The 11,430-nt window shown below is 48.7% G+C and overlaps 1 protein-coding gene across 1 annotated transcript; it reads left to right on the top strand.

Annotated features, from left to right (window-relative positions):
- Nucleotides 1-696: 696 nt before the first annotated feature.
- fam20cl (family with sequence similarity 20 member C, like) lies at nt 697-9,323 on the top strand. The gene is made up of 10 exons (XM_061230521.1): nt 697-1,166; nt 2,394-2,569; nt 3,953-4,031; nt 4,323-4,415; nt 4,981-5,096; nt 5,688-5,868; nt 7,751-7,860; nt 8,107-8,188; nt 8,264-8,323; nt 9,065-9,323. The coding sequence occupies exons 1-10, from the start codon at nt 697-699 to the stop codon at nt 9,321-9,323; spliced, it is 1,626 nt and encodes a 541-aa protein (XP_061086505.1).
- Nucleotides 9,324-11,430: the final 2,107 nt, after the last annotated feature.

The raw sequence follows: 11,430 nt of genomic DNA, 5'->3' as shown, positions 1-11,430 counted from the left end.
GTCCTCTCTAGGCCTTTAGTCCCCCAGCCGTCTGAAAGCAAAGCTGTCATTTCTCCATCTGCTAGGTCCTCTCTGGCTCTGCTCCAGCCAATTGGTGTACAAATGTGCCTGGTGTATGCCTGACGTGGAGAGAAAAAAAAAGAGGAAGACCTTGTCTTCTGTAGACCAATGGTCAGATAAGCAAACAGATTGATCTGGGTCTTCATGCCATTGGGATCGCTCTAACCTGGCAACTCTGAAAGAGTGAGGAGGGAGGGAAAGGGGGGAAAGAGTGCAAACAGAAATAAAGGAGTTGGGACATCCGAGCCAGCTCTCATTTGGGAAACAGAAGAGTCACAGACAGTCTGAAGCAACTTTTTTTTCATGAGGAAGCACAAGCAGGTAAGTGATACTTTTGGCCTTCTTTGCTCTGCGCTCTGTCGTTTTGAGAAGGCTCTGCGGGTACAGTGAGGGATAATGAAGAGGTCTGATTCTCTGGACTCTTGTATCTGAGCCATCTCACGTGTAACGTCACTGTCCGTGCCTCCCGCTTTGGTGTAGGGAGGGCCTGGGCACAAGCATAAAGGTTGATCGTTCATCTAGAGGAGTCCAGAGGAGTCATCTTGTTGTTTCTCAAAGTTTTTTTTTTTTTTTTTTAAAGATGCCAACACACTCCGATCGGTGTCTCCCTCGCTCCCTGACCTCCGGATTGTCAGCATGAAGAGGCGGGACCTGCGTCGGTGTTCTCGACCCCTCTGCCTTCTCCTGGCCTGCCTGTCCCTGGCCCTGCACCTCCTCCTGGCCCTGCTCTCCCTCTCGCTCTTCCAGACGACCTGCGGCCCTCCGCCCCATCCCAGGACCGAGAGCCTCCGAGCCCTGGTGGACACCAGCCTCACCCCGCCGGAGGCTGGCTCACTGGACACCGGTGCCGGGCGGGGGGGCTCATCAGCCAGGCTCCCCCCGGGCCACAGCGCCCCCCCTCTGGAGGGAGGGCCGATTGCCTCGCTCAACATGGCCGCCAAAATGGACCGCCTCGGCAAGTCTGTGGGGGCTGGCCTTCCCAAGCTGTCAGCGCTCTTCAGCCACCCTCTCTACAACCTGCCACGCCCAGCGCTCCATGAAGACGATTGGCTGCTGAAGGTAAAGCCGAAGGTGCAGGCCAGCGATGGGGACAGCATGGAGGAGTGGTGAGTGTGGGGGGAGGGAACTGTCATAGCCTACTGCTGGAGTGGTGAGTGTGGGGGGAGGGAACTATCATAGCCTACTGCAGGAGTGGTAAGTGTGGGGGGAGGGAACTATCATAGCCTACTGCAGGAGTGGTGAGTGTGGGGGGAGGGAACTGTCATAGCCTACTGCAGGAGTGGTAAGTGTGGGGGGAGGGAACTGTCATAGCCTACTGCAGGAGTGGTAAGTGTGGGGGGAGGGAACTATCATAGCCTACTGCAGGAGTGGTGAGTGTGGGGGGAGGGAACTATCATAGCCTACTGCAGGAGTGGTAAGTGTGGGGGGAGGGAACTATCATAGCCTACTGCAGGAGTGGTGAGTGTGGGGGGAGGGAACTGTCATAGCCTACTGCTGGAGTGGTAAGTGTGGGGGGAGGGAACTATCATAGCCTACTGCAGGAGTGGTAAGTGTGGGGCGAGGGAACTGTCATAGCCTACTGCAGGAGTGGTGAGTGTGGGGGGAGGGAACTATCATAGCCTACTGCAGGAGTGGTAAGTGTGGGGCGAGGGAACTGTCATAGCCTACTGCAGGAGTGGTGAGTGTGGGGGGAGGGAACTATCATAGCCTACTGCAGGAGTGGTAAGTGTGGGGGGAGGGAACTATCATAGCCTACTGCAGGAATGGTGAGTGTGGGGGGAGGGAACTGTCATAGCCTACTGCAGGAGTGGTAAGTGTGAGGGGAGGGAACTATCATCTATCATAGCCTACTGCTGGAGTGGTAAGTGTGGGGGGAGGGAACTATCATAGCCTACTGCTGGAGTGGTCACTTTTGAGAACACAACATGAATCATAGCCTACAAATGTAATGTATTGTAAATGTTATGTAACCACAAGAAAGTTAAAAATAAATGAAATTAAATGTTGTATTACTATTTCAGACTTTCTATCTGAACGTGCTTGTCAAAAATGAATGTTTGACAGGAAAATTCAACGTTCACAATACAGATCGAACGCTTATTGTGTAACAATATTAAAGATGCAAGACTTTTTCAAACACCTCAAAACCAACATCAATACTGCACAAAACAATACCATGACAACGGGACCTGAAAACAATAAAGACTGGTATCTCAGACTGAGTCTGAGCGGTCTGCGGATCGAGCCCTGTCATTCGGAGCTCTGCTAGAACAGCGACGAGGGCTCGTTTAAAGGGCCGGCGCTCTCGTTCCCCTAAACCCCTCCCCCCTCAGGGTGAGTGACAGCGAGGAGGCCTATGACGCGGCCCAGTGGAACAGCAGCAGCGAATCCCACCCCCCCTGGCTGCGCTTCCACCTGGGCATCACCCGCTGGCAGCTGTACGACAGGCTGGACCCCAACCTGCCGCCCCTGCTGGAGCAGCTCTCCAGCCACCGCATCGTCAGTGCCGGTACGCGCCCCTGGCGCCTCCTCCCACCTCCTCCCACCTCACCTCACTGCAGAGACAGGCTGGCAGCGGAACGTCTGCCCAGGTCCTTACTCAATAAAAGGCGTGCGGATAATAGCATCCCGTAAACAAAGCGATCTTACTGTCAGACAACCGCTGGCCTGTGCGTCCTGGAAACGCAGTGCAGTGTTCACTGTTGTTGGAAATAATATCATTATGCCGAATGTGCCAGAAATGCAGCTTTCAAGAATGACCTTTGCTTAAGATCAGCTGAGCTATGAGGTGGACAGTTATTCACTTATCAGTGTTCATATTTACTAAATATATAGGTATTTATTTGACTTATTAGTCTATCCACTTAGAGGTTTGACATGTTGTGTGTTCAGAGATGCTCTTCTACATACCAATGTGTGGTTATTTGCGTCAATTTCACCTTCCTGTCAGCTTTGACCAGTCTGGCCCTTCTTCTCTGACCTCTCTCATTAACAACACATGTTTCCCTGCAGATCTGATGCCCACTGGAAGTTTTTTGCTTTTTTCACCATTCTCTGCATACTCTAGAGACTGTAGTGCCTGAAAATCCCAGGGGAACAGCAGTTTCTAAGACACTCAAACCACCCTGTCTGGCCCGAACAATCATTACATGGTCAAAGTCATTTCGATCACTTTTTGTTTCCCCATTCCCCAGTCTGAAAAACAGCTGAACCTCTTGACCACATCTGCATGCTTTTATGCATTTACTTGCTGCCACATGATATTTCCAGACATATTCGTGTTGCAATATCTTTATTTGATACTTTATTTAAATGTACAGTATATACATTGTATTCACTACAGTAAGGTTACAGGCATGAAACAGGGGGGAAGTGATCACTCTTGCATAGTACGGTGAAATATGAAGCCTGGAAAAAACAGTTGCATTCAAAAGACACTCGATACCAGAGGCCTTTCTGTGATTCACCCGAGGTCTCCTCTCACAGACCCGTATGCTAATAGGCCGCAAAGAGCCACAGTGCGTGCTGGGAGAGGGCTAATCTGTCCCTGAAAACAGTCCCCCACGCAGCCGTGCACTTTAAGAGCATTCTGCGTGTTACGCAAAGCGTGTTTATCCACTCTGCCAATGTGTTCAGTTATCTATTCGGGTGGCAGTCATAGGTGGTGGGTGAGTTCTTCGCCAGGGAAAGCTACTTGTGCTTGTTGACCATCAGGGATAGAATGCTCAGCCAATTTGAATGTCTTTCATTAATTTATTATAAATATTAAGAAGGCTAAACCAATTATATAAGGCACCTATGATGGCAATCCTCTTTCATCTTTTCACCAATGTGTGTGCACCCTTGTGGAATACGTTGTCATAGTGCCTCCTCCCTCTCTTTTTGTTTTCAGTGCAGAAAACAGGAGGGACTCAGCTCAAACTAGTGATGTCATTCCCTAACTACGGACAGGCTCTCTTCAAACCCATGAAGTGAGATAATAACTGTTATTGCAGGGAAATTAATTGTTCCCACGAATGACCAAAAATTATGACTCATTTGTAATAAAGCTTGAGGCCATCTTGACTTTGCCACCGTATCCTGTCAATGTAATGAAAGTTGTGTTCTGAAAGTATAGTGCACTCACTGGCAGGAGTCACAGTTTATTTTAGCTCTGAAGGATTGCAGCTCATAGGTCTGAACTGCAGGTGTCAGTGTGTGGTGAGAGACAGGTGGGCAGTAAGCACACCCTGCCTCTGTCTTTGTCTCATTCCACCCCTCAGACAGGCGCGTGACGCAGAGACAGACTTCAACCTCTTCTACTTCTCCGACTTTGAGAGACACAATGCTGAGATCGCCGCCTTCCACCTGGACAGGTAAAACGAATGCCGGGTGTAACATCATCCCATGACTGCCCTATTATCATGTAATTCCTACACATATTACCCAAAATGGATTAAATTAAATCAAGTTGAACTGACAGTTGGCTCTTTTAACCGCATATTCATTCTTTCAGGGTGCTGGGTTATGTTCTCTCTCAGGGTGCTGGGTCATTTTCTCTCTCAGGGTGCTGGGTTATGTTCTTTCTCAGGGTGCTGGGTCATGTTCTCTCTCAGGGTGCTGGGTCATGTTCTCTCTCAGGGTGCTGGGTTATGTTCTCTCTCAGGGTGCTGGGTCATGTTCTCTCTCAGGGTGCTGGGTCATGTTCTCTCTAAGGGTGCTGGGTCATGTTCTCTCTCAGGGTGTTGAGTCATGTTCTCTCTAAGGGTGCTGGGTTATGTTCTTTCTCAGGGTGCTGGGTCATGTTCTCTCTCAGGGTGCTGGGCTATGTTCTTTCTCAGGGTGCTGGGTTATGTTCTCTCTCAGGGTGCTGGGTTATGTTCTCTCTCAGGGTGCTGGGTTATGTTCTCTCTCAGGGTGCTGGGTTATGTTATCTCTCAGGGTGCTGGGTTTTCAGCGGATTCCACCAGTGGCTGGGAGGTTGATAAACGTGACCAGAGAGATCCGGGACATCACCACTGACCGCAAGCTAGCCAGGACCTTCTACACCTCCCCCGGTCAGGGTCTCACACTCACACCACCCCTCTCTCATCCTCCCTTTACACATTATTCAGGCTGAAACCACTTCACAGGAGTGAATTAAACTGATAGCCATGTAAAGTAAAAGATTAATAAAATTGCATCATTGACAAAAATAGCAAAGGATACAAGGACAGCAGTAGCGTTTTACGGCAGTCTTGTAGCCCCGTTCAACAGGCATCTGGAGTGTAATGCGGACATCTCACCCTCTCGGTCTCCCATTATGTTCCGGGAGACTGACCGACCCGGGCGGGTGGGTGAATGGAGACAGTGCTGTGCAGGGATTCCCACCGCCCGTTACAACCTGGGGGGTCCCCTGCACTTTTCTGCTCCCTCATTTGTGATTGCTGCAGGATATTGCGCATTTCTAAACGTATGCATCGCTGATTTGAGGGAGAATTCTGCCCAAATTCCGGGAGACTCCCGGACCTTCCTGAAGAGGTGGGATGTCTAGTAATGTCCACCAGAGTGTGCTGTAACTCTCTTTTGGAGTTGCCTGTGTTGTTAATGATGCAGAGATCTGAGTTTGTCCTGGTGCTTTGACCCTTCCTCCTCTCTGTTCCCCACAGTGGGTAACGTGTGTTTCTATGGCCAGTGCTCCTATTACTGCTCCACGGAGCACGCCGTGTGTGGGAAGCCCTGGGGCCTGGAGGCATCTCTGGCTGTGATGCTGCCCGATCTCTCCCTGGCGCCGCGCCGGACCTGGAGGAGCCCCTGGAGACGCTCCTACAGCCGCAGCAAGCTGGCACAGTGGGTGCCTGGGGAGGGGTGACCGGGGGTGGTGGGGAGGGGTGACCGGAGCGGTGGGGAGGGGTGACCGGGGCCCGGGGCGGTGGGGAGGGGTGACCGGGGCCCGGGGCGGTGGGGAGGGGTGACTGGGGCCCGGGGCGGTGGGGAGGGGTGACCGGGGCGGTGGGGAGGGGTGACCGGGGCCCGGGGCGGTGGGGAGGGGTGACCGGGGCCCGAAGCGGTGGGGAGGAGGGGTGACCGGGGCCCGGGGAGGTGGGGAAGGGTGACCGGGGTGGTGGGGAGGGGTGACCAGGGCCCGGGGCGGTGGGGAGGGGTGACCGGGGCCCGGGGAGGTGGGGAAGGGTGACCGGGGTGGTGGGGAGGGGTGACCAGGGCCCGGGGCGGTGGGGAGGGGTAACCGGGCTCAGGGGATAAGGCTTTTTTTCAGGAGCTTTTGTCTGGATTGAATGTTTTTCAGGAGCAGGTTGTCTGGATTGAATGTTTTTCAGGAGCAGGTTGTCTGGATTGAATGTATGCTTGGAAAAAGAAAAGTAATTTAGTCTTCTATTTTCACTTAAAATCCCAGACTTATTACTTTTTTCTAAATTAGACATAACTATTGCCAATGAAGTGAGACAGTTTTGACCAATGGGGTCAAACAAACTGTATCTTAGAGCAAGCCAATATTTTCTTACTTGAGAACAAAAATCCATTATAAGGAGGAGGAGGGCAGGGCTTTCAGAACACAAATTTCATTTCATTGACAGGATACGGTGGCAAAGTCACAAATGAGTTACAAATGAGTAATAGAGGATCATTTTGGTCATTACTGCTTATATTTTTGGGAGATTTTACCACCGTATTTCTTCTCCTGAGCAGGGAGCTTTTGACTCCTGGGACCTTTGGATTTTGGCAATGGTAGTCTGCAAAACAACAGCTAACCAGAATTATCTTGGTGGTGTAGGTGGCGTTGAAATTGCGTTTTTTGAGAGTAAACACGGGAGTGAAGCAATGCAAGAAAACCTGTATTGTATGCCTTTAAATCTCCTTATAAGACTAAAACACTTCACAGTGTAGGGTGTTACGGATGGAACCACACTTACCAACACTCCACTCGTCTTGAGGTGAAGCAGTAAGGGGTCACCATTTACACATAAGAATGCCATTTTGCATTTTAAAAATCCGGTTCCCAACTCCATTCCAGTTGGGAATGTGACACAGAGCTGAGACTGTGACACAGATCCGGGAATGTGACACAGAGTCGGGAATGGGACACAGAGTCGGGAATGGGACACAGAGTCGGGAATGTGACAGAGTCGGGAATGTGACAGAGCCGGGAATGTGACACAGAGTCGGGAATGTGACACAGAGCCTGGAATGTGACACAGAGTCGGAAATGTGACACAGAGCCGGGAATGTGACACAGATCTGGGAATGTGACACAGAGCCGGGAATGTGACACAGAGTCGGGAATGTGACACAGAGTCGGGAATGTGACACAGAGCCGGGAATGTGACACAGAGTCGGAAATGTGACACAGAGCCGGGAATGTGACACAGATCTGGGAATGTGACACAGAGCCGGGAATGTGACACAGAGTCGGAAATGTGACACAGAGCCGGGAATGTGACACAGATCCGGGAATGTGACACAGAGTCGGGAATGTGACACAGAGTCAGGAATGTGACACAGAGTTGGGAATGTGACACAGAGCCTGGAATGTGACACAGAGTTGGGAATGTGACCCAGAGTTGGGAATGTGACACAGAGCTGGGAATGTGACACAGAGTTGGGAATGTGACACAGAGCCAGGAATGTGACACAGAGTTGGGAATGTGACACAGAGTTGGGAATGTGACACAGAGCTGGGAATGTGACACAGAGCCGCTCCACTGTGCTGCAGGTGGGAGAAGGACCCTGACTACTGCGTCAAAGTGAAGACCACGCCCCCGTATGATAGAGGCACTCGCCTTGTGGACCTGATTGACATGGCGATACTGGACTTCCTCATGAGTTAGTAAAGTTTTTTTAAAGGTTTCAAAGGCAAGGATTCCATATTCGAACTTTAATACTGAATATCAATATCAAATATTAATACTTATTACTCGACTTTGAATGTAAAACTATTGAATTCAGCACGTTCGTGGACTTTTGATAGGTTATGTGATTTCTAATTTGTAAAATCTGGAACGTTTTACCAGTAATTAGGGATCGCAATCTTAAGGTACCCCCCCCGCCACTCCATACTCTCCTGCACAGGTAACATGGACAGACACCATTATGAAACCTTTGAAAAATTTGGCAACAACACCTTCCTTCTGCACTTGGACAATGGAAGGGCGTAAGTACAGCGTTCGTAACATGAATGTGTCAGTGAGCCGGTGCATGCGGTGACACTGCCTGTGCGTTTCTGCAGATTCGGACGGCACACTCGAGACGAGCCCTCCATTCTGGCCCCTTTGCAGCAGTGCTGCAGGTAAACCAGCATCAACACACAGCCACAAAGCCTTGATGAGACGTGCATCGTATGGCCTGGGACTGCATGCAAACTGGGGCCGCAGTTGCCAGATGCATGCAGTGTACACCAAAAGGTCAAAAGGGGTCAAGTGCGGTGACCCCTTTTGATTCCACCTCCTTTTGCTTTTAGTCTTTTTTATTGTGATTTTTACTGCCTGCTCTGATTTGTACAGCACTTTGGTCAACATGGGTTGTTTTCAAATTTGCTTTAGAAATAAATTTGATTGATTGATTGATTGAAGTGTGGTCTCCTGGGTGCGTGTCCAGTTAAAGGCCCACCACTGAATCCAGTGTCATGGCAGTGGCTGTGAGTCCTACAGGGTGATGCGTTATTCACCCTTGCATTGCGCTGTGGGAAATTGGGGGAGTTCCCATTTTATTGCAGAAGAGAAGGGACCCCCCCCCCCCCCCCCCCCCCACCTACTAGTAATGGCTGCTCAGTGACGCAGCTGGGCATCCGCTTGTGTGCAATCCTCTAAACTGAAGATGAGAGCAGCTTTCGCGTGTGCTGTATTTATGTGTCATATGTTGCACTCACATTGCCCATCAAGCACATTGGACGACCTTGGTATGAAATGTGCTCTCAAAACAAAACATGATTGATTAGTGATAGAGTGATTGATTATTGATAGAGTGATAGAGGTGTGCTCCTCCCTGGCTCAGTCACCTGTCTGCTCCTCCTCCTCCTCCTCCTCCTCAGGATCCGCCGGTCCACCCTGCTGCGGCTGCACCTCCTGGCGCTCCCTCAGTACCGCCTGAGCGACGTCATGCGGGAGTCGCTGTCCCAGGACCGCCTGAGCGCGGCGGAGCCCCTCCTGTCCGAGCCGCACCTCTCCGCCCTGGACCGGCGCCTGGCCGCCGTGCTGCGGGCGCTGCGTGGCTGTGAGGAGGGGCGTCGCCGGCTCGTCTACGACGACGTGGCGGGCTACAGCGCCGAGGGCGCCGCCGCGGGGCGCTAAAGCACCTCTCTCAGCGACAGGAGCAGCTGTGTCGGCTGCCGCGGAGTGACGCCATCATCAGGGTCGGGCGTGGGGTGGCCTTGCCGGGGTGGGGCGCGAGAAGCTCGCCTCGAATGCACTTCTATCATGGTCGGCAGTTTTGAGAAAGCCCACTGTGGAGCCCCAAAAAGATATGCATTCGACTTTCGCAGTTGAGATTGTAAAATATGCGTCATTTGTGTTGTGCTTGTGCATTGTGCTGAATTTTATGTTTCCCCTGGCCAGGGCTCCCTTGTGAAATAGATAACCTTCTCAATGGGTTTAAATAAAATTTAAAAAACACAAAAACATTTGTAGAATTCCTATGATTACCTATGAATTCCTTAATATTTGCAACAATTCAGGAAGCTCCGTGTTTCTACACCAAACTGAAGAGATCCGGGAATGTTTCTACACTGAAGATTGTGAATTGATGAATAGTCTGAAGTCATATTCTGGATAACTTCCAAAGACACACCTAGCTAGACCACAATAAAGCCAAACTAGTCTTAGTTTTTTTTTTATTACACTTTTATTACACCGTATTGTTTTGATAATTGTCTTGTCAAGCAAGGCAGACGTTAGCCGGAGAACCGCATTCCGTGCAATCAAAAGATACGCAGGAACCGCCTTTAATTGGGGCTTGATTTGCTTGCCCTGTGCTGGGATTGTTTCCTCGAAATGGCAATGCTCTTAATTACAGCAGTGATGTTGTTTGCCTTTCCACGGTTAAGCAGTCCGGTCAGGTTTTTTGTACTGTCTTTTTAAAGCATGCCCAAATTGTCAAAAAAGCTCTCCAAAAAGGATTACTCACCGTAATGCTTTCTAACCAACCAGTATTAATTTAAAATTGGATTTATTTTCTAAATTAGGTTAACCAAGCCCCATTAGACCAGTAAGCCAGTACAATTACAGGTTTATCAATAGCAAGTCGGAAATGGCTGAACAGATTATGACATTCAACATTAGTCAGAAAACAGTTGTAGCTTCATAACCAGGTGGGATATTTCGTTCCATTAATATGTCTGTATCGAATAATTTGTAATATAATTATATTTCTACCGAACTGGAAATATGTTGGCCGGTTCATAAAAGTACATAAAAGTGAGCTAAGAAAAAAAAAAAAAAAAGTGTTTATTCATGCTTCAACTTCTGAATCATACATTTTTGTTGTTATATTAAAACATGATTTTTTTTGCCATAGAGAAATGGTATCAAATATTGTGAATATGTATTTTATTGTTTTTAACAATCTGCAAAGTCAGAGCTGTCCACTATATCGCTCAGGCTAGCCAAGTTAGATTCTGTGATATTATTATGAATTATAATTATTTGACAGCGCCTGTAGCTTGCTGGCACATTGACCTGCACATGCTACCTGCTGCCGCACCTCATCTAATTGGTTACAATTAAAATAATGATAAAGTGAATCATCTGTATTTGTATTCAGCACTACTCAAAAACAGAATACGGAATGTTGGAGGGCAAGTAGAACAAGTTTGCTATGAGTGAGAGAGAAAGAGAGACAGAGAGAGAGAGAGAGAGAGAGAGAGAGAGAGGCAGGTGACACTTGAATCTAAAAACCCAAGACTGTAAACGGTTAAACAAGGAAAATTGCAACAAAAAAAACGTGAGCGAGAAAGAGAGCAAGATCACTTATTCACTTCTACAGCAGGTAAGTTTACTGTCCATTATTCTCACTTGTTCTCCATGTGTTATGTTTTGACAGTTGTAAGTTAAGTAACAGACAATTTTTTCACTTCTTGCTAATGAAATTATATCAATGTGATATAATTTCACATTTCGGATTTTCTGTTGGAAATATACGAAAATATTTTTATGCATTAATACTGCGGTTGGCTGAGCTGAACCCACAGGCAGAACTGTTGTTTGCCGTCTTGGATGACTGTAAACTGGCTTCGGCACTTTTTTCAGAATTCTATTATGTATGTATGTATGTATGTATGTATGTATGATGTATGTATGATGTATGTATGTATGTATGATGTATGTATGATGTATGTATGTATGTATGTATGTATGTATGTATGATGTATGTATGTATGTATGTATGTATGTATGTATGATG

This window comes from Conger conger, chromosome 2, assembly GCF_963514075.1.
Source record: "Conger conger chromosome 2, fConCon1.1, whole genome shotgun sequence".
Taxonomy (NCBI): Eukaryota; Metazoa; Chordata; class Actinopteri; order Anguilliformes; family Congridae; genus Conger; species Conger conger.
Note: the sequence above shows the minus strand (reverse complement) of the source record. Positions and strands in the feature narration are given on the sequence as shown.

Excerpts from the sequence above, each read along its gene's own strand:
- fam20cl (XM_061230521.1), top strand. The coding sequence starts at position 697 with ATGAAGAGGCGGGACCTGCGTCGGTGTTCTCGACCCCTCTGCCTTCTC. Across the intron at positions 2,570-3,952 it reads CCACCGCATCGTCAGTGCCG|TGCAGAAAACAGGAGGGACT; the intron begins GTACGCGCCCCT and ends TTTTGTTTTCAG. Across the intron at positions 5,097-5,687 it reads GACCTTCTACACCTCCCCCG|TGGGTAACGTGTGTTTCTAT; the intron begins GTCAGGGTCTCA and ends TGTTCCCCACAG.